The sequence below is a fragment of the Pipistrellus kuhlii genome, unplaced genomic scaffold (assembly GCF_014108245.1).
Source record: "Pipistrellus kuhlii isolate mPipKuh1 unplaced genomic scaffold, mPipKuh1.p scaffold_m20_p_2, whole genome shotgun sequence".
NCBI classification, from domain to species: Eukaryota; Metazoa; Chordata; class Mammalia; order Chiroptera; family Vespertilionidae; genus Pipistrellus; species Pipistrellus kuhlii.
The window spans coordinates 102339620-102363927 of record NW_023425515.1 but is presented as its reverse complement, the minus strand read 5'-3'; the positions used below and the strand labels follow the sequence as shown (position 1 = coordinate 102363927).

The 24308-nt window shown below is 38.2% G+C and overlaps 1 protein-coding gene across 6 annotated transcripts in view; it reads right to left on the bottom strand.

Moving 5' to 3' along the window:
• Positions 1-24308, bottom strand: part of GCC2 (GRIP and coiled-coil domain containing 2) — a 76500-nt gene that overhangs the window by 26214 nt on the left and 25978 nt on the right. For all 6 annotated transcript variants that reach the window (XR_004989636.2, XR_004989635.2, XM_036447974.2 and 3 more), the window contains exons 10-16: positions 15438-15557; positions 14327-14491; positions 13372-13476; positions 12409-12571; positions 4641-4741; positions 4471-4548; positions 3453-3590 (exon numbers count right to left, since the gene is read on the bottom strand). Coding sequence is in view for 4 of the 6 variants with exons in the window: in XM_036447974.2 (XP_036303867.1) it covers positions 3453-3590; positions 4471-4548; positions 4641-4741; positions 12409-12571; positions 13372-13476; positions 14327-14491; positions 15438-15557 (870 nt within the window). In the remaining 2 variants the exon portion in view is untranslated. The remainder of the gene's footprint in view (positions 1-3452; positions 3591-4470; positions 4549-4640; positions 4742-12408; positions 12572-13371; positions 13477-14326; positions 14492-15437; positions 15558-24308) is intronic.

The following is a 24308-nucleotide window of genomic DNA, read 5'->3' as shown; positions in this document are numbered from 1 at the left end:
GCTGGTCTGGATGGCTTCACAGGGAGTTTTACCAATCATTTGAAGAAGAAATAACACCTATCCTCTTCCAACTATTCCAGAAAATTAAAGAGGAAGGGACACTTCCAAGCTCTTTCTAGGAGGCCAGCATTACTCTAATCCCAAACCAGATAAAGACACCACAAAGAAAGGTAATTACAGGCCAATGTGTCTGATAAATATAGATGCTAAAATCCTCAACAAGATATTAGCAAATCGCATTCAGTAATACATGAAAAAGTTCATTCACCATGACCAAGTAGGATTTATTCCAGGGATGTAAGGCTGGTACAATATCCGCAAATTAATAAATGTGATACAGCACATCAACAGATTGCAAGGCAAAAACCATATGATCACATAAACTGATGCATAAAAAGCATTCGACAAAATCCAACATCCTTTTTGGATAAAAACTCTCAGCAAAGTGGGATTGGAGGGATCATATTTCAATACAGTAAAAGCGTTATATGACAAGCCTACAGCCAACATCATACTCAATGGGCAAAAACTAAAACCATTTTCCTGAAGAACAGGAACAAAATAGGGATGCCCACTTTCACCACTCTTATTCAACATAGCACTAGAAGTACTAGCCATAATGATCAGACAAGAAGAAGAAATAAAAGCATCTAAATTGGAAAAGAGGAACTAAAACTCTCATTATTTGCAAATGACATGATATTGTACATACAAAACCCTAACAACTCCACCAAAAAACTTTTAGATTTAATAAATGAATTCAGCAATGTAGCAGGATACAAACCTAACACCCAGAAACCTATGGCATTTCTACGTATGGCATATACCAATAATGAACTCACAGAAAGAGAAACTAAAAAGAACCCAAAAAACTCACTTACCAGTGCAACAAAAACTAAGATACCTAGGAATAAACTTAACCAAGGAGATAAAAGACGTGTACTCTGAAAACTACAGGACATGGAAAAAAGAGATAGAGGAAGATATAAACAATTTAAAGAATATACTGTGGCCCTAACTGGTTTGGATCAGTGGATAGAGTGTCGGCCTGTGGACTGAAGGGTCCCAGGTTTGATTCCAGTCAAGGGCATGTACCTTGGTTGCAGGATCGAAGTTTCTCTCTCATTGATGTTTCTAACTCTCTATCCCTCTCCCTTCCTCTTTGTAAAAAAAAAAAAAAAAAAATCAATAAATTAAATATATTTAAAAAATTAAATATATCTTAAAAAGAGAGAATATACTGTGTTAATGGATTGGTAGAATTAACCTAATTAAAATGTCCATACTACCCAAAGCAATCTATAGATTCAATGGAATCCCTATTAAAATACCAATGGCATATTTCATAGACCTAAAACAAACTCTCTAAAACAAAATCCCAAATACCTTCAGCAATCTTGAGAAAGAAGAACAAAGTTGGAGAGATCACAATTTCAGATAACAAGTTATACTATAAAGCCACTGTAATAAAAACAGCGTGGTACTGGCACAAGAATAGGTATAGAGATTAATAGAACAAAACAGAGATGCCAGAAACTGACCCAAGTCATTACACGCAATTAATTTTTGACAAAGTAAAGAACATACAATGGTGTCAAGATAATCTCTCCAATAAATGATAAGAAAATTGGACAGTACAAGCAAAAACACACACACACACACACACACACAAACAAAAAAAAAACAAAAACAAAAAACTAGACAAACTTACACCATACACAAGAATAAACCCAAAATCAATAAAAGTCATAAATGTAAGTGGGAAAAAACCATAAAAATGCTTGAAGAAACTATAAGCAGCAAAATCTCAGACATCTCTCCTAGGGCAAAGGACACCAAGGAGAAAATAAACAAATGGAACTACATCAAAATTAAAAGATTCTGCACAGCAAAAGAAACCATCAGTAAAATGAAAAGGGAGCTCAATGTATTGGAGAACATATTTGGCAATGATACATTTGATAAAAGGTTAACATCCAAAATATATTAAAAAAAACTCATACAAATTAACAAAAGGAAGACAAAGAATCCAATTGAAAAATGGGCAAAGGACCTAAATAGGCACTTCTTCAAAGTGGACATTCAGATGGCCCAGAGACATGAAAAAATGCTGAAAGTCACTGATCATCAGATAGATGCAAATTTAAACATCAATGAGGTATCATCTCACACTTGTCAGAATGGCTACCATCAACAAGTCAACAAATGACAACTGTGGTCAGGATGTGGAGAAAAGGGAGCTCTTGTATGATGCTGGTGGGAGTATAGACTGGTGCAGCCATTATGGAAAAGAGTATGGCATTTCCTCAAAAAATTATATATGGAAATGCCATTTGACCCAGTGGTCCCATTTCTAGGAATATATATATCCTAAGATACCCGAAACACCAATCAGACTGAATATATGTGCCCCTATGTTCATAACAGCACGGACATAATAGGTAAGATATGGAAACAGCCCATGTGTCTATTAGATAAGTGGATAAAAAAGCTGTGGTACATTTATACCATGATACTATGCAGCAGGAGAAAGGACAGATATCTTACCCTTTGAGACAGCATGGAGGGACCTGGAGAGTATTATGCTAAGGGAAATAAGCCAGTCAGAGAAAGACAAGTATCACATGATCTTACTCATACGTGGAATCTAATGAACAAAATAAACTGATGAAGAAAATCGGTGGAACCTCGTGGGAAGGCACGGGAAGGTGGGTGGGTGGGAAGTGATCAACCAAAGAACATGTATACACATATGCATAGCCCATGGACACAGATAATAGGGTGGTAAAAGCCTGGGGTGGATGGCAGTGGTGGGCTAGTAGAGGTCAATGGGGGGAAAATGGGGACACATGTAATACTTTCAACAATAACTTATCAATCAATCAATAAACAAACAAATGAAAAATAATTCAAAGAAATTAAATTACTTGTATTTCAGTTTTCAAAAGAGTGTGAAAAAAATAAATTCTAGGCCTTCTACTTTCCTGTAATGATCTGTAAACTCCCACGACTCTTTTGCCAAGAACACATAGATCAGAGTTTTATCCTCCAATAAAACTACTATGCTGTTTCTGTTTTGTATGCAGGTAAGTAGGCCCCAGACCCCAATGTACTAGAATATTTTATAATCATTTAGCCCTCAGAAAGAACTGTAACACTTCTCTAATAAAAACTTTTAAACAGTAACTTTCTTACACATGGAAATTGCAAAACAAAGTTGGAGTGAAAACAACATGTATTCATGCCTTTCCTCTTAGCAAAGAAAAAGTTATCCATGTGGCAGGTTTGTAATGGAGTTGGGGTTAGGGTCAGATGAGCTGAACCTGGTATTCATCTAGTAAGTGTTCTTAACTGACAGCAAACACTAAAAAGCCAGACCATAATCCTCAAGTGAAGTGCTACCCAGTGGGTAACAGCATCTCTGACATGCTGCTTCTGGGTGAGGAACACACCTTGGCAGCATGGCACTCTTCCTGAAGGGCTGCCACTTTCTGCTGGTATACGCTCAGTGTGCGTTGGTGCTGGTCTACAGAGGTCTTCAGGTGTTCGTGAATGTTGTGTTTCTCAGATGTTATTTCAGCCAGCTGAATCTGAGGGCAAAATCTTTTAATTAAGCTCTAGCAAATAAGATTTTCACTTGTTAAGCAGATTTCCTTTAAACATAAACTTGAGTTTAGAGACATGAGTATCAAATAATTACCATATTTTTCGGACCATAAGACGCTCCGGACCATAAGACGCACCAGTTTTTAGAGAAGGGAAATGAAGAAAAAAAGATTCTGAAACAAATAGTGTCCTAAAATATTTTATGTGCATTAAAACCCAACATCACAGTCATAAACACATGTAATCAACCCTGTAAAGTAAACAGCAGCATTTAGAACCATTTTAGAGCCGGGCAAGCACACAGAGACCACACAGAGCCGGGCAAGTAAAAAAACTTTTTTTTTAAAGTATATGTGTAGGCTATATTTGGACCATAAGACGTAGGGACTTTTTCCCCCCACTTCTGGGGGAAAAAAGTGCGTCTTATGGTCCGAAAAATACGTTAAGTGACATAAATAAATATCAGAATAATATATTTTATTGAAATTCTTTTTCTTAATAAATTAGGTTTCATTAAAAAAATCATGAAAAAGAATCCCAGACTACATGTTACAGTTCAGTGTTTAATTGAGAAAGAATATTTAGGGGGGATTCAATTGACCCCCCAGTATCTGTGGGGGATTGATTCCAGAAATCCTATTACAAAATCCGTGGATGCTCAAGTACCTTATATAAAATGGCATAGAACAATACATACAGTTGGCTCTTCACATCTGCAGAATCTTATGATGCAAAACCCGTAGCTATGAAGGGCCAACTGTGTGTATGATTGATATATAATAATATTTAGCAAAATCCCTAAATGATATTTTACTTCTACATAGAAAATATTTTCTTAATCTTAAAAAATAAAAGGAATCTTACTTTATAGACTTCTACTTGCTGCTGGCTTGCCTCTAGCTCGCTCTTTAAAGATGCTTGAAGCATTAAGTGATCAGTTTCCTACAAAATAAGAATCTTGGTTAAATTTAAAAAAGAAATTATTCATAAATACACTATAAGTCTTAAAATGTGAAACTGAGAAATTAACATACTGCTTGCTTTGAATCTGCCAGTTCTTCCTTAGTTTTCATAAGCAACTGCTTGATTTTGGTGTTGTTTTCCTCAGATTGTTGCAATGAAGTCTGTAGTGAAGCTAGTGTTTGGAAATAATTTCAGAAGAGATGAAATTATTTTCATGAATGAATTAAATAAGTGACAAGTCTTTTCTTTGTATTAACCTATCTTTTAAAGAAACTTGTTTTAGCTTTTTCTTATGGAACATTTCAGACATAAATTACAGTCGTGAAGATAGTGCAATAAACACCACTGTGCCCATCACCTGACTTTAACTATTACCAACACATGGCCAATCTTATTTCACCCAGACCAGGAGTCAGGCCCACAAGTCAAATCTGGCTGCTGCCTGTTTTTGTAAATAACTTTATTAAAACACAGGCTCATTTATTTACACATCGTTTTTAAGGCTGCTTTAGTGCAACAATAAATAGTAAACCTGACTAACATGATAGAGACTACATGGCCTGAAAATAAAACATTTATGGCCTGGCCCTTTATAAAACAAGCTTGCCAACCCCTGATTCACCTACTCTTCCCCTCCCCCTGACTCCCTCCCTCTTCTTCTCCTTCTTCTATTTATTTATTTATTTATTTATTTATTTATTTATTTTTACAAGATATACATTCATTTGTAAATATTTAGAATATACAGAATAGGGCAAAAGTAAGTTTAAAGTTGTTTATATGAAAAATAATACAATAATCCCATATAGTAAATTGACTATCACACCATTACAAAGATGGCAGCGCCCAGAGCAGTGGCGGGGCCGGCTGCTCTGTGGGCCTGCCGCCAGTGTCCCCTCATCCCCTCAGATCCTCATGTATTGGCCACTGACCAACAGCTCTCCCAGGTCCTCCAACAAGCTACACATCCCTTTCTTCCTCCCTCCCTGAAGCTGAAGCCTGACTTTGGTGCCCAACAAATTGGAAGTTATAACTCATGTTTTTGAGTGTACCCTCTATTCCTCAGCTGGGGCCAGCTGCTCCGCACGCCTGCTGCTGGAGTCTCAGCCCCACCAGGGGCCTTCAGTCCTCCTGCACCCCACCACTGACTGAGACTCAGGCAAGCAGGGCTAGCCGAGGCACAGGCAAGCTTCGGATGGCGGCTGCCAGACATCCAGAGCTGGCCTGAGGCTCAGATAGATAACCAGGACCAGAAGAGGCTTGAGCTGCTGGTACTGGCAGCAGCAGAGGTGTGATGGGAACGTCACCTTCTCTTGATCTCCTGGGTTGCCTCCCACCCCTGAGCGCTCCTGGACTATGAGGGGCTGCAGGCCGGGCTGAGGGACCTCCCTCCAGTGCATGAATTTTCATGCACCCGGCTTGAAGTCTATATATATAAAAAGCTCAACGACCAGAATGGCAAAATGACCAGAATGACTGGTAGCAATAACATACACTTGGCAGCAAACCAGCCTGATCTGGGCCCTTATTGACCCACACTCCCCAGCTGGCCCAGTCCCCAATTGACCCCCAATATCCCAATCAGAGGTGGTGATGGCCAGCCAACTGCCTCAGCCATTCCCCTCCACTGGCCCAGCCCAATAGACCTCCATTGGGGCAGGCCAGCCAGACTGCACCTGTGCATGAATTTGTGCACTGGGCCTCTAGTCTACATACATAAAACTTTAAGTGACCAGCTAACCATCTGGTAGCTATAACATGCACTGACCACCAGGGGGCAGATGCTCAATACAGGAGTGGAAACGATAGGCATGGAATAGACTGATGAATCTCAGAGAAAAGGAGGGAGGGTGGGAAGTGATTAACCAAAGATCTTATATGCATATTAGAGGCCAGGTGCACAATTCATGCACTGGTGGGGTCTCTCGGCCTCGCCTCTGGGTATTGGGCTGAAACCGGCTATCCAACATCCTCCAAGGGGTCCCGGATTGCGAGAAGGCACAGGCCAGGCCAAGGGACCCCACCAATGCAAGAATTCATGCACAGGCCCTCTAGTTAATAAATAAAAATACAAGAATAAACTGTGTTTCATGTACTCACACTGTAAACCTACTTTTGCCCCACTCTATATCTCTAAAATAAAGGTATATACTTTCGGTATATCTGAAAGATAAACTTTACTTTAAGAAACACCTTAAAATAGATGCTAGATATTTTCAATTGTATCATAATAGAGGCACATAGCTGGCTTTCTATTTTTGTGATTCTAATTACTTTAAAGGTATTGTGAGTGAAAAATAAGAACTGAAATGTAAGGAAAACAAATATTTTCATGCTTACAGAGGTAAAGAAGAAACAAATATCAAATAGGAATAAGTGGATTCATTGTCTAAATCACAGGTACCCATTTACAACCAGCAGGCCAAATCTGGCAATAGCCTATTATAAAACAAAGAACATATGATAGAGACCATGTAGAAGCCATGACTATTTATTACCTGGTCCTTTACAAAAAAAAGTGTACTTGACATCTAGTTTAGACCAGTATTATTAAAAGATCTTAAAAGCAATGATTAACTTTATGAAGTTAAATCCACACATACAGATTGTATTACTTGGTAAATATGAACAGGTACTATGCCTTTTCATGATATATTTATTCAGTTATTTTCTGATAACTATTTACCTAGTTCTGCAAAGCATTTTATAAAGCACAACTGATATACAAAACCCTGTTAAGTGCTCCCAGGAATTATGATAAGCAAGATATACTAAGTTCCTGAATTCAAAGAATATATAGAAAGAAATTAGGGGATAACATTTTACATGATAATGTAAAGCAAAATATAAATGTTAAGAAAAAAATACAATAGGCTATGGACTAAAGATTATTAAGATTATTAATAATAATAAAAGCATAATATGCAAATGGGCTGAAAGGCTTAACAGTGGAATGACTGTCCGGAGGAACACTCTATGACACCCACTGGTGCCAGGCAGCCAAGACATGTGCGATGCAGTCAGGGGCCCTGCCATCACCCCATGATCACTCTGCAGAGGGAGGTCCAGGCCACTGGCCAGCAGGGCAGTAAGTCCATCAGGGGGGTTCCATGATTGCCCCAAAGAAGGAGGCCCAGGCCACTGACCAGCAGTCTGCAGCGGGTGGGTGGGGCCTCCCTCTGTGGGAGCAATTCATTGCAGAATCCTGGCCGGGTGGGCAGGGCCTACCTTTTTGGGACAATTGATCACAGGGCTCCCAAACTGTGAGAGAGCACAGGCTGGGCTGAGGGACCACTCCTCCCCCGCAGTGTGTGAATTTCATGCACCGGGCCTCTAGTTTATATACAATTTGCATGGGACAAGGAAGATTTCATAGTATAAGAAAACATTTAAGATCAGAAGAATTTCAAAAGGTGAGCATAAGCGTAGGAGGGCCAGAACATGAAAAAAAGAATAGCAGCAGAAGAAATATACACTTAAATCGTGTCTCAGAAAAAATGAATAGTCCTCTTTTCCTATAAGAGAGTAATGAGAATTAAGCTGAAAAGTTAGACTGGGGTTAGCTGTTTAGGAGATTGAGATTAAAATTGGCATTCCTAATTCATTGGGCAGAATGAGCCAACCATTAAAAAAAAATTTGCATGGAACATTGTCCTCCTGCTTCCTCCTTTTCTTTCTACTCTGTCACAACTCCTTAGCTCAGATACCAAAGTCTTTGCTGCCATAGGCTGGTGGCATTTTCAAGATTCTACCCCATTCTAATTAATTTGATATACTATATGGGCAAATCTTCCTCACTGTCCACATATATTCTGGTATTCAGGTACTTCATGAACTGAATGGAAATATATCTTCCTTAATTATACTTTACTTACTAAAAAGTAAAGTCTTCATTCCAACTAATCAAGTCTTTCCAAAATTATGTTCTTTAATTTTTGTTCATACCATGGTGTTGGAAGCTGCCCATTGTCTTTACTAGAAGAGAGGTGTGGACAAGGAACCTGGAAGGCTGGTCAACCTTGAAGTTCTGAAAGGTGAGAGCCAACTACCCTCTGCTTAGTTGAGACAATGGTAGTTAAAGCAACTTCCACCTTTTAGTTGTATGTAAATTCTTGCTGATTGGCTATTATTGGAATTGCCTACCTAAGGGCTATGGGTGTATCCCATAATCTGAATAAAAGGGATTGCAAGGCCAGAGCAATTTAGAGTCCTTCCCCTTGAGTTGGGTTCCTGCCTAGCCCCCAATATTTCCAAATTAATATTTTCTAGTCTCCAGAGCCCGAACCCTGAACCTGAACCCTGAACCACACTTAGAGAAAGGAATACCCTTCTCAATTAGCTTTTTCTCCCCAAACCTTAACTTTAAGGATTAACTTTAGCCCCAAATTGTAAAAGTTTGTTTCAGTGCACAGAATCTCTCCACTCTGGACTCTTAGCATGCACTGCCTGTGACAACTCATTTCTGGCCTTGAGGGAGTAACAAAATCTAGACTTTTATTTTTGTTATAAAAATGAGAAAACAGGAGGTCCAAGATGGCAGTGGTATAGGAAGACACTGAACTTATTTAACCCCTTCCATTGGAATACTCAAATATACACATATAAAGAGAGCAAGTACTCCTTCCAGACAGCTTCTGAACAAAAAACAAACAAAGTGCATAGAGAAGCCTGGGAAACCACAGGAACTTTCCCAAGCTAGAGAAGCTATGAGTGCCATTGTTTATGGCTCCCTCCACATCAATAGGGTGGGCTAGCCTGGAGTGGAAGCCTAGGCCAGCCAGGGCAGGTGGAAAGCTTGACTTCCTCTGTCACAGGGGGAAACTCTAGCCTGTTCTCTCCAGCTCCATGACTGCTGCCATTTTTCTTGGGATTTATCTTCTATAATTGAAACTTTGTACCCTTGAGTGGAGGCCTGGGCCTGCCAGGGTGTGTGGAAAGCTTGGCTTCCTCCATTGCTGGGGAAACCCAAGCTTTCCTCCTGTTCTCTGTGGCCTAGCAATCTTGGTTGGAGTTAATTTGCATGCTTGCTCTGATTGGCTGGTGGCATGGCATGTGGGTGTGACAGAGTGATGGTTAATTTGCATATATATGTTTTTTTATTAGGTAGGATTAACATCAAAGTTGACTTTAGAAAAAGGAATATTACCAGTGATAAAAAAAATGACATTTCATAATCATAAAGGGATCAAATCACAAAAAATAACAACTATATATATATATAAAACTCTAATATGCAAATAGGCCAAACAGTGGAACAACCAGTCATTATGACATATGCTGACTGCCAGGGGGTGTACATGGAACATGATGGGTGTCGGCAGCATGTGGCAGAGCGTGGAACATGGCAGGTGTCGGCGACAGAGGATGGTGGAGCAGGTAAGTGGGGGTGCCAGACCAAGGTGGGGCACTGGTTGCTGTCATCGAGGCAAGCCTCTGGTGGTTACTGAAAATTATTTGCTCCCACATGCCACGGCCCCACCCACCTCTCACACCTACTGCTCGCACCTGCTGTCGGTGCAGGAGCTGCTACATGCACCTGCTGCCAGCGCTTGGTGCCAGCCCCTATCACTTGGCACTTTCAGCAGATATGAGCAGCAGCTGCTGATCCCAATTGCTCCTCAAGGTTTCTTCACCTCCACCTGCTCCTGAAGGTGCAGCCGCCTCTGGCATCCACTACTGGCACCAGCTCTGCTTACAGCCGCTGCCAGCACCCGATGCTAATCCTGATTGCTTGGTGCTATCAGTGGGTACGAGTGGCAGCTTCGTCCCCAATCGCCCCTGAGGGCTTCTCCATCTCCCCCTGCTCCTGAGGGGATTGGGGCTGGCAGCCACCACTCGCACCTGCTGCTGACACTGGCCCCAATTACTTGACACCATCTGTGGATGCAAGTGGGGCCAGCACCATTAGTGCATGGGAGTGGCAGCGGCAGTAGCTGGACTGCCAGCAGACAGGGAACCAGGGGCCAAGGTGGGAGGGGCAAGGAGGGGTCATGGGCTGAGACCCACCCCTGCGCCTACTGCTGCCTCAGTCCACAGTTCTTTTCAAGGTGCATGAATTCATGCATTGTGCCCCTAGTACTAAATATACAAGTGGCTAATTCCAGAGTTTCTAAATATATGAAGCAAATTCAACTGAACTGATAAGAGTTAGCTAGCTAGCCTAATGAGGCAGACAGAAAGGGGGGTGTCCAGGGAGGATGAAGGCATTTCTGGCCTGAACAATTAAAACAGCCATAAAGTAGATCAAAAGCAGCCCTGACCTGAGCAGCTGAGAGAGCCCTAAGGGGTAATGAAACATCTCTGGCAAGGACAACTGAGAGAAAGCCATAAGGGAGATTAAAAGTAACTCCAACCTGAACAGATAAGATGGACAATGTTGCAAAGTAAGGGGGAGAGTCAGTGAGAAGAACCACCTGGGCTTTAGACTTTGAAACTAACACTATGTAGCACAGTGACAAATGAGGAAAGCACAGAACTCCTAAATTAAGGAAGAGTCCAATTAGGAAGAATTAAGTCCAGTCAAAGAACTGCAGCCTTTATACTAGTAAACCAGGAGACAAAAAGACTCAGCAGAAATAGATTTTGGATTTAGATTTTTTTTCCCCATTAGAGAGAGAGAGAGAGAAAAAAAGCAGGCTTTTCTCCTTTGGGCACCCCCCCCCCCCCCCCCCCAGCCTAGATGGATTTTATAAATGCTTCCAGTAAACTTTTACATTTTTATTAAAGAAATCTTTTAGTCCATGAGTTTATTCTTCAAACTTCACAGGGCAAGGACCCACAGGAAGAATCTGCACCCTGAGCCCCATGTTTCAGAACCAAAAAGAAAACAAAATTCAGAATACAGAGAATTCAACATACCTCTCTCAATCCTTGATAGAACAGTAGTAAAAAATCATTAAGGATGTATTTAGAAAACTTAAACATTGTCAACTAACACGATCTAATTGACATTAGATAGAACAACCTAACAACTAATAAAGTCTAATACATTATTTTCAAGTGGATGAAACATTTACCAAAAGAAATCATTCTGGGCCATAATAAAAACTCAATAAATTTAAAAGGACTAAATCATACAGAATATGTTCTCTAACTACAAAGGAATTAGGTTTAAAAATCATTAACAGAGCCCTAGCTGATTTGGCTCAGTGGATAGAGCGGACTGAAGGGTCCCAGGTTCGATTCTGGTCAAGGGCACATGCCTGGGCTGCAGGCTTGTTTCCCAGTAGGGGACGTGCAGGAGGCAGCCAAACAATGATTCTCTCTCATCATGATGTTTCTATCTCTCTTTCCCTCTCCCTTCCTCTCTGAAATTAATAGAGATATATTAAAAAAAAAAAAAAAAACTTTTTAAAAATCATTAACAGAAAGATATCTGAAAATTCCTTAAAATATTTAGGAATTAAACAGCGCATTTCTAAATAATCCATGAGTCAAAGGAAATGAAAAAAATATTGTGGGCTGAATTAAAATAAAAATACAACGTATCACTCTGTGAGATGTAGCTGAATGAACTAGGTCTAAAGAAATATTAATGTGTACATTAATTCTATTATGAATAAAATGAAATATGAGCACCTTAAAAAGAAAGATTTCACAGCTATTTAAATTATCCCACTGTTGACAATCAAAAAATCATTGACAAAGACCCCTTTTTATTTTTGTATTACTCACACAGTACGTACTTATGAAATATTTAAGTGAATGCATTATTCACCAACATTGGGTGTCAATGTCTGTATTAGTCAAAAACTGGTGAAATAAACAAGTAATATTGCTCTACTGTATTCTGTTATGATGAAGTTATTATTAAGTTAAAATGAATTCTGTTTTACTCACTCATTTCTTTTTGTAGGGCTTCTTGTTTCTGTTTTTGAATTTTTACTTCTTGCTCCAAATCTTCTATTTTGCTGTTTTTATTAGTTAACTTTTGATTTAGTTCTTTCATCAAACGTTCATAATCGGCTATTTCCATATTCATCAATGTGGTTTGTTGGGCATCCTGCACATATTATAAATAAATGATCCATAAAATAAAAGATGAGTTAATTTCATATGCAAAACTGCTACAATGACGCCATAGGAATAAACACATTCTACTATGCTTTTCTGAAATAAAGTATACACAGTAACAAAAAAACTAAAAGCTGAATATTTTCTACTTTGTAATTTCAAAATGTGTTTTGCAATAGTTTATTTAAATCTAACTTTCTCAGTTTCATTGTATCTCTTATTTTTTATTAACTCAATTGGTAGTTATTCTCTTGAGGGGCTCTTATTTATAAATTAGAGGCCTGGTACATGAATTCATGCACAGGTGGGGTTGGGGCTGATTGGGGCTAGAGGGCCAGGAGAGGTTGGCCAGCTGGCTCCACCCCTAATTGGGCTAGTTGGCTGGTTATAGTGCACATCATAGAGACTGGTTATTCCATTCGCTTGGCTTTTATATATATAGATACTAGTATTTTAGACAGCTTGTAGAGTTGTACAGTACTTTTCCTATTAACCTCATCTTGAAAAAAGTTGAGAAAAATAAGCCATAGTTAAATCTTCATGTGTCATACAATAATCATGTACAAAAATAAAATACCAGTCTAATATCTAAAATATCTAATAATTCATGTGTCTAGATTTTTCTGGAGGCATTCAGAGAAATAAGTTCAATTTTCAATATTATGAGGCAAGCAATTTATAAATGATTATTTTAGTACATGTTTTTGAAAGATTTCTTTTCAAAGTTTATAGAATAGTTTAACAAAGATAATTACTGACATAAGTTTTGAGTCTGATGTTTTATTTTACCTTTTTAACTAGTTCTAGTTCTTGCATGGTTTTCTGTAGCTGTTTCTTTTCCTTTTGAAGTTGTAGCTGAAGTTCTTCAAGTTCAGTTACAGAACTGGCATGCTCCTAAAATTAAATTAAATTAAATTAAAAGTCCCCCTTCCCCCCACCCTATGCCAATCAACATTGAAAAGGTATTTGTAAGGAACTATAAGATAAATCTGACATAATAAAATACAAAGTGTTTGAAATCTTTCAATATTTATAAAATATACTAATAAAAGTCATAACTTAGATTCTCAAATCCATAGTTAGCATATATTAAGGAATTAATGAATTTTGCTGTATTAACAAATTCTATTCAGTAATCTTTCCATCTTTTTTGTTATGGTTAATCCTTACCTGAGGATATTTTTTCAAAAAAATTTTTTTTTGGGGAGAGTGAAACTGGAAGGGGGGAATAGAGGTAGAATGAGGAGAAAGAGAAACACATGGATTGGTTGCCTTCTGACCAGGACTGGGATTGAACCTGCAACCCAGGTACTGTGCCCTAGACTGAGAACTGAACCCAAAACACTTTGGTTCATGAGTCAGTGCTCTAACCACTGAATCAAATAGGCCAGGACAATCTTTCCATCTTATATAATAATATACAAATTGTCCCTATGGGCAGGAGTTCAACCTATTGGGATTTAGACATGTGCTGACCACCAGGGTCGGCACGGAACATGGTGGGCATCAGTGACATGGTGCTGGTAGTGGTGGAACAGGTGAGCAGGTGGCACCAGGCCAATGTGGGTATGAAAGGAGGCGCTGGCCAACAGCTGGGGGAAGGGAGGCCCTGGCTGGCAGCCGGCAGCCGCTAGGGACCCTACCTGTACACGAATTTTGTGCACTGGGCCTCTAGTCTTTTAAATAATACTTAGATAAAAACATCACTGTATAACATGAATTAATCCCACAGGACTATTTTTACCTTTATCTTCTGCTCTTTCTTAAGTTTCTCAGCTTCCAACTCTTTGTCTACCATTGCTTTGGCTTTTTGGACCTCTAAAATCTGTACTTCCAATAACTTGACATTAGACTGTAGTGTTTCAACATGAGCCAGGAGATCAACATTGTCAGAATTTAGTTTTTCACACTAGAATGAGAAATTATTCATTACTGTAAAAACACACAAAATATATATAGGAGTGGAAGAATAAAATGGTATATTATCGAGAATGTTGCCATAGTATTAAAAAAAAATGAAGATTTCAAAATCAATTTTAAAGAATGACAAAATTAAATTGAAGATATGTTTTAAACACTATAATTGTTTATATTAACTTGGTAAACAATATAAAAGACTAGAAACACTGGCAGAGAAAAAGGCAAAAATGAAACAAAACCAAAAAAACCCCCAAGGGAACTGAGATTAGAGTAAGCATGTCAAACTCAAAGTCTAACATGGGCCAAATCAACATGGTTTACGTTTATGTAGGCCACAAAAAGATACAAAAGCTTCAATTTTCATAGAAATGTAGGTTTATTTCAATAAAGACATGCTGAATACAAAGGGCTGAAATGTTTTAATAAAAATTAATATTTTTCTTGATCATTAACTTACCAGACACTGAATAACTGCATAAATTAATAAGTTTAAGGCAAATAAACCTATTTTTCTTGTCCTCTGAAAACAAAATATTTCCTGTTTTGCATACAAAACAAGTCAATCCAAGACTAATGACTTGGCAAAGGGAAATGAATATACAGTAACACAATTATATTATAGTAATCAGTCATTAATGAACATTGTAGTTCATTATTAATAATTATGTATAACAGGATATGGTAAAAATTAAGTTAAAATTTTTATTAAACATTTCTTACATACTGTTATATTGGCTGGACTGTAAAAATATTCGTTATGAGCTGGGAGTTTGACATGCTTGGATTAGAACAATAAGTAAGACAGATTAGTTGCTATTTTTTCCCCAACAGTGGAAAAAGAAAATGAAATTAAATTTCTATGCATTAATTTTTATGCAAATATGCTGAAAATAAAATATAATTTTCATGTATGCATTTTCTCAATTTAAAGTTACCTGAAAAGTTGAATTCCTTAATTGTCTTGTAAGGTCTTCTACCTGATGCTCAAAATTATTAGCACGTTCTTTTTCTATATCCAACTGCTCTGACTGCTTATCATATTCTAGTAAAAGATTCTTCAATAAAAGAAAAAATAATTTAATTTTAGGATATTATTATAATACACTCAACCAGTCAGACTATACCATCAAGCCATCTTTATATAAGGTTTATGAGTCCATTCTGGAAGCTTAAATATTTGCCTAAGTTCAACATTTGACAGAATACCTAATTGGCATTATATAAAATCAGCATAATTCAGATGACTTTAAGTATAAGGGGAATCTTTTGAGGAGGAAAAGGATTTTATATTTATACAGTAATTTCCAAGTTAAATCTTTGAGACATCAATAAAAACAAACTTCTAAAATGTAAACAAAAATTGAGGAAGGAGAAAAAGTTTAACCTGGTTAGTTATTAATTCCACTTAAAGAATTCTGATGAAGGAAACGTTTCAGGTTTAGTCTAATATAAAGTAGAAGTGCTAATGATAGAATATGAGAAGACATTACATAAATACAACCCTTTACATCTTATAGTAAAACATTCAATATTTTCTGACGACTCTAAAACCGAATTAATTTTTTGGATAGTCCCACATGGCCATTATTCCAGGAGAAAATGCCCACAAAGACTTTTCTGCTGCATAGTAGCCAATCAGTTACTCTATCAGGAATATGTAAATGAGACTCATTGTTTCCAGACTATAGTTTCACCTCTTTACCCTATCTTTTAAATCCTGTTTTTGCCTTTGTTTCTGGACAACTACTGACCTCCTTCACATAAATGAATTTGTATGCAAAATAACTAAGAAAATGTTTCTCAGCTTTCTGTGAAAAGTGACTTTCATCTAGTGCTGGAACTCGAGTCCTTGCCTCACCTTCCCAGGCTCCTCTAGTGGTCTCATGCATGGAATTATATGTTCTTTCTGGTTCTGGCCAAATCTAATTTTGTTTCTAATTCTAATTTATTCATAGTCAACTATTATCCACATTGGTGAGTTAGAATCTGAGGTTCTATTTTATGGTCTACCTATTTATTCATTGGCAAAGGCAGGAATTGGGAATCTAAAATCTGGCTTACAAATTTATTTGTCCATGTTCATTTGTCTGAGGATTCTGATAAATATTAGGATACATAAATATGGAGTTGAGAAGTTATGTCTTCTATCTCAGAGAGAGATGATGGCATGCTTATTTTTTATTTATGTGGATTCCTTTAACTCCAAAAATCAAAGGTCTTTATGCTCTTAGTCTCTAATGTTTTTACTCTTTAGGGTTTTAATAGTTGTCAATATCTACTCTTAAAAATGGTGGAGTTGGTGAACTTTGCTTTCTATTTTACCACTTTTAAGTATTTAAAAAAAACCAAGGGGGAGTAAATGGATGTTACACTGGCACGTTCCCAAGACCAAATTGGAATTATAACTAAAATACAAAAAATAAACAAACAAAAAACCACACACTTGAATAATCAACTGAGGACTAACTGGAGAGAACCCTGATAACCAAGAAAGTGGAGACTGCATAGAGACTGGAGGCCAGAAAGGGCTGGTAAGGCACTCAGCAGCTGAAGTTCTGGAGGGATATTTCAGCTGTGGAGGTTCCAACTGAGGGCTCTGGGATCTAAACCCCAAGCTGGGCACCCCAGCGAAGAGCACCAGAACTGAGAAAGATGCCAACATAACACCTGGCTGTGAAAAGCAGAAGGGTTGCAGTCTGCCAGGGAGAGATAGCTGGAATTGCAGGCATCCCAATAAAGGACCAACACACAAAACTTCATGTGCAGCCACACCTTGGGTTCCGGCAGAGAAAGACCACAGTGGACTGGAGCTATGTAAGCAGAAGCCAGGGTTGAGGGCAATAGTTAGAGCTCTGAAGGCAGACATCTCTATTTTCTGTGCTGAGTCATTCCATCAAGCTGCAGAGATCATCTTTCTGAGGTACATATTTGCTATCCAAGCAGCTTTTGCCTGGGGGGCAAATAGCTCACCCATTCTATTATAAAACCCCTTGTCCCACCCTGTAGTTTCAGTGGACAATTAAGAAACTAAAATAACAATTAGCCTCCAAGTAGAAGCAACTGCCCCACCCTATTGGAAAACATCTCAATGCACCTGTGGATGATTGCCAAAGGGCTACAAAAGACTGAAGCTAATCCAGATCAAGTGGGTCTTTGAAGGTGCTGAGTCTTTGTCTGATCTAATTAGTCAGAAACAACATCTGACACAGTCCTACACTAGAGATTGAGAGGTGTAGCAGATCTACCTAATATACCGTATAGTCAGTCAAAATTCAAATAGGCAGCCAAAACAACAAGGCAGAGAAACAGTCTCCAAATGAAAGAAGAGAACTGATATAGTAACTACGAAAACAGAGTAGTCAGAAATAGAGAATGACAGAGCACAAATAAAGAATACATTGGAAAAAATACACAGCAGATTAGAGGAAACTGAGAATCAGATCAGTGAATTAGAACAGTGTTTTTCAACCTTTTTTGAGCAAAGGCACACTTGTTTCATGAAAAAAATCACGAGGCACACCACCATTAGAAAATGTTAAAAAATTTAACTCTGTGCCTATATTGACTATATATAAAGTAATTCTCTTGAATAGGAATCAAATAAACACAAAGAAAGTATTTTATAATTACTTTATTATGAAATATTAAGTAAACAAAATAGTGAAAAATTATAAAATTCTTGTCTTGTCTGCACCTACGGCACACCAGGCAACATCTCACGGCACACTAACAGTGGTTGAAAAACGCTGAATTAGAAGGCAGGTTAAAAAAAAGTCACTCAATTAAAGAATCAAAAAGAAAAAACAACTAAATACAGGAGGGCAGATTAGGGACATGAAATGTAACAATATTTGCATAATAGGTGTGCCAGAAGAGACAGAAAGGGAGGAAGGGATAGAGAACGAATTTAAAGAAATAATAGCAGAAAACTTCCCTAACCTGGTCAAGAAAAAAGTCACAGAAGTTCAGGAGGCAAAGAGAACCACAAGCAAGAACCCAAACACACCCACACAGAGACACATCATAATTAAATGCCAAAAATTAAAGACAAAGAGAGAATTTCAAAGGCAGCAAGAGAAAAGCAAATTGTTACCTACAAAGGAGCTCCCATAAAACTGTCAGCTGATTTCTCATCAGAAACTCGACAGGCCAGTACTTCATATACAGCATGAAGTACTCAAGGTAAAGAAAAGCCAGGAACTGAAACCAGGAAGGCTGTCATTGAAAGAGATGGTGAAATAAGGAGCTTTCCAGACAAAGGCTAAAGGAGGTCATTACCATGAAGCCAGCATTACAAGAAATGCTAAAGGAAGAATCAGAGAGGGAAACCTAGGCATACAGAATTAAAATGGCAATAAATAAGTACTTATCAATAATAAACTTAAATGTAAATGGATTAAATGCTCCAATCAAAAGGCATAGGGTAGCTAAATGGATACAAAAACATGACCCAACTAACTATATGCTGTCTATAAGATACCCACCTCAGAACAAAAGACCATTACAGGATGAGAGTGAAGGAATGGGAAAAAATTTTCCAGACAAATGGAAAAGAAAAACGCTGGGGTAGCAATACCCATATTGGACAATATAGACTTCAAAATGAAGGCCATCACAAGAGAAAATAAAGGTCACTATGTAATACCAAAGGGATTAATCCAATAAGAGGATATAACCCTGGTAAACATATATGCATCCAATACAGAAGAACCTAAATGTATAAAAATCTTCTTTTTTGAAAAAAAAAAAAATATATATTTTATTGATTTTTTACAGAGAGGAAGGGAGAGAGATAGAGCTAGAAACATCGATGAGAGAGAAACATCGACCAGCTGCCTCCTGCACACCCCCCACCGGGGATGTGCCCGCAACCAATGTACATGCCCCTTGACCGGAATCGAACCCGGGACCCTTCAGTCCGCAGACCAACGCTCTACCACTGAGCCAAACCGGCTTCGGCTAAAAATCTTCTTGAGGACATTAAAGGAAAGAGCGAAAACAATTCAGTCATAGTAGGGTAATTTAACCCCTGCTGGCTTCACTGAATACATCATCCAGACAAAAATTTAACAAGAAAACAGTGACTCTAAAGCAGTGGTCACGTCATTTCGGACCTCGCACATGGTGGTCCATGGACCACCAGCTGGCAACCGCTGCTCCAAAGGTTTCCTTAAACCAGCATTCGCCAACCTTTTGGACCTCACAGATCACTAGTGATTGGTGGACCACCGGTTGGTTACCACTGCTCTAAAGGACAAATTGGATCAGATGGATTTAATGACAATTATAGAATAGTAGAGGCCCGGTGCACAAAATTCATGCAAGAGAGGGGTGTGTCCCTCAGCCCAGCCTGCATCCTCTCCAATCCAGGACTGCTGGCTCCCAACTGTTCACCTGCCTTCCTTCCTGATTGCCCCTAACAGCTTCTGCCTGCCAGCCTTATCACTCCCTAACCACTCCTCTGCCAGCCTGATTGATGCCTAATTCTTCCCCTGCAAGCCTGTTGGCCCCTAACTGCCCTCCCCTGCAGGCGTGGTCACCCCTAACTGCTCTCCCCTACAGGCCTGGGTCCCTCCAAACTGCCATTCCCTGCAGGCCCGGTCACCCCCAACTTCCCTCCTCTGGCGGCCTGGTCACCCCAAACTGCCCTCCCCTACAGGCTTGATCGCCCCCAACTGCCCTCCCTTGCAGGCCTGGTCCCTCCCAACTGTCCTACTCTGCTGGCCATCTTGTGGAGGCCATCTTGTGTCCACATGGGAGCAGCCATTTTGACCACATGGGGGCAGTTATCCTGTGTGTTGGAGTGATAGTCAATCTGCATATTATTCTTTTATTAGGTAGGATAGAGGCCTGGTGCATGGGTGGGGGCCAGCTGATTTGCCCTGAAGGACATCCCGAATCAGGATGGGGGTTCCCTTGAGGTGTGGGGGTGGCCTGGGTGGGGAGCCTGTGGTGGTTTGCAGGTTCACCACGCCCCCCAGCAACCCAAGCATAGGCTGGAAGCAGGTATCTGGAATTTATGTATCTTCTAAATAATTGAAACTTTGTAGCGTGCAGTGGAGCCAAGCCTCCTGCTTGCTCCATGTCGGCAGCCATTTCTATTTGGATTTGTTTACTTTCTATAATTGAAACTTTGTAGCCTTGAGAGAAGGCCTAGGATGGCAAGGGTAGGTGGAAAGGTTGGCTTCCTACATTGCCGGGAAAACCCAAGCCTCCCTCCTGCTCTCTGTGGCTGCAGCCATCTTGGTTGGGTTTATTTGCATATTCGCTCCTGATTGGGTTGTGGACATGGCTTGGCATAGTGGAGTGATGGTTAATTTGCATATTAATCTTTTACTACATAGGATTTCACCCCACAGCTGAAGAATATACATTCTTCTTAACATGGGTCATTCACAAAGAAAGACATGTTAGGACACAAAAAAATCTCTATAAGTCAAGAAGATTGAAAAAAATCAAACATCTCAGATCATAGTGGAATGAAATTAGAAATCAACTAGAGTATAAACACCCCAAAACATTCAAATACACGAAGGCTAAATAGCATGCTATTAATCAAATTTTTCTATGAGATCAGGAAAAATGAAAAGACTTCCTGGAAACAAATGAAAATGAACACACAACACCACAAAATCTCTGAGACACACAAAAGCAGTTCTGTAAGGTAAATTCATAGCAATAAGAGCCTACCTCAAGAAACAAGAAAAAGAGCTAATAAACTATTTAACCCTACATTTATAATTAAGGAATTATAAAGAGAACAACAAGAAAAGCCCAGAGTAAGTAGAAGGAATGAACTAATGAGGATTAGAGCAAAAATAAATTACATTAAAAAAAAACAACCCAAAAGAAATCAATGAAACCAAGAGCTGGTTCTTGGAAAAGATAAACAAGATTGTTGAACAATTAGCCAGACTCATCAAGAAACAAACAGAGAAACCAAATAAATAAAACCATACATGAAAGCAGCGAAGTAAGCAGTGACACAACAGAAATACAAAACAAGCTGGACAACATAGATAAAATAGATAAATTCTTAGAAAAATACAATGTCCCAAAACTGAATCAGGAAGAATCAGAAAACCTGAATAGGCCAATAACAATTGATGAAATAGAAGCAGTAATAAAAACAAACTCCTAGCCATTAAAAGCCCTGGTTCAATGGCTGCACAGGGAGTTTTCCCAAACATTCAAAGAACTAACACCTATACTCCTTAAATTATTCAAAACAACCCCAGAGGAAGAATCACTTCCAAGTCCTTTTTATGAGGCCAGCATTACCCTAATTCCAAAACCAGATAAAGACACTACCGTATAAAGAAAGAGAATTACAGGCCAATATCTCTAATGAACATAAATGCTAAAATCCTCCAACAAAATATTACCAAATAAGATCCAGCGATATATTAAAAAGATTATACACCATGACCAAATGGGATTTATTTCAGGGATGCAAGGCTGGTAAAATATTTGCAAATTAATAAACATGATATGTCATATAAACAAATTGAAAGACAAAAATCACATGATCATATCAATAGAAGCAGGGAAAGCACTCAACCAAATTGAACACCCATTTAAAAAAAATAAAAACTAGGCAAAGCAAGAATAGAGTGAGCATATCTCAACATATAAGGCGATATATGCAAACCTACAGCCAACATCATACTCAATGGGCAAAAACTAAAACCATTTCCCCTAAGAACAGGAATAAGACAGGATATCCACTTTCAGCACTCTTATTCAACACAGTACTTGAAGTACTAGCTTGGTGGTTGGCAAACTCATTAGTCAACAGAGCCAAATATCAACAGTACGATTGAAATTTCTTTTGAGAGTCAGATTTTTTAAACTTAAACTACATAGGTAGATACATTGTTATTAACATAGTTAGGGTACTCCTAAGCTGGCCATTGCTAAAATCTCAAGTGGTTCATGAGCCGCAGTTTGCTGACCAAGGTACTAGTCACAGTCATCAGACAAGAAGAATAAACACAAGGTATCCAAATTGGGAAGGAGGAAGTAAAATTGTCCTTATTCACAGATGACATGATATTGTACATAGAAAACCCTAAAGACTCCACCAAAAAACTTATTAGATTTAATAAATGAATTTGAGAGCCCTGACCAGTTTGGCTCAGTGTATATAGGCCTGAGGACTGAAGGGACCAGATTTGATTCTGGTCAAGGACATGTACCTTGGTTGTGGGCACATCCCCAGTGGGAGCTGTGCAGGAGGCAGCTGATCGATGTTTCTCTCTCATCGATGTTTCTGACTCTCTATCCCTCTCCCTTCCTTTCTGTAAAAAAAAAAAAAAAAAAAAAAAAAAATATATATATATATATATATATATATATATATATATATATATAAATTTTTTTAAAAATGAATTTGAGAATGTAGTAGGATACAAAATCAACATCCCCAAATCTATGGCTTTTTAACATGGCAATAATAAACTTTCAGAAAGATAACTAAACAAACAATCCTATTTACCATTTTAACAAATAAATTAAATTACTTAGAAATAATCTTAAGGGTGGAGGTAAAACTTACTTGGAAAACTACAGGACATTGAAAAAAAAAGATAGAAGAAGATATAAACAACTTCAAGATCACACTGTATTCATGGATTAGTAGAAGTAACATAATTAAAATGTCCATACTATTCAAGGCCATCTACAGATTCAATGCAGTTCTTATTAAAATACCAATGGCATATTTCACAAATGTAGAAATTTATATGCAGCCAAAAAAGACACTGAGTAGCTTCATCGAATTACAAAAGAACAAAGTTGGAGGAATCACAATATTAGATATCAAATTATACTACAAATCCACTGTAATCAAAACAGCCTGGTACTGGCACATAGATTAATGGAACAGAACAGAGAACTCAAAAATCGACCTAAGCCATTACACACAATTAATATTTGACAAAGGAGGCAATAGCATACAATGGAGTCAAGAATGTCTCTTCAATAAATGGTGTTGGTAAAATTAGACAGACACAAGAAAAAAAAAAATGAAACTAGGCCACCAACTTACACCATATACAAGAATAAAATGAAAATGGGTAAAAGACTTAAATAAAAGTTGAAAAACCATACATATTATAGTAGAAACCATAGGCAGCAAAATCTCAGACATCTCTCCTAGCAATATGTTTCCCAATACATCTCCTAGGTCAAAAGAAACTAAGGAGAAAATACACAAATGGGACTACATCAAAATAACAAGCTTCTATACTACAAAAGAAACCATCAACAAAAAAAAAAAGGGAGCCAACTGTATGGGAGAACATATTTGGCAATGATACATCTGATAAAGGGTTAATATCCAGAATATATAAGGAACTCAATACAAATTAACAAAAGGAATACAAACAATCCAATTAAAAAATGGGTAAATAACCTAAATAGACACTTCCCCAAAGTGGACATTCAGATGACCAAAAGACATGAAAAAAATGCTCAAACACTGAGCATCAGAGATGCAAATTAAAATGACAATGATGTATCCCTAACCCTAACCTCACACTTGTCAGAATGGCTACCAACGACAAATCAAGAAATGACAAGTGCTGGTGAGGATGTGGAGAAAAGAGAATTCTAGTACACTGCTGGTGGGAATGCAGACAGGTGCAGCCATTATGGAAAACAGTATGGACTTCCATAAAAAAATTAAATATGGAACTGCCAGTTGACTCAGTGATCACACTTCTAGGAATATATCTTAAGAAAACAAAACTCCAGTTAGAAAAAAATGTAGGTTCAGCCAAAACCGGTTTGGTTCAGTGGATAGA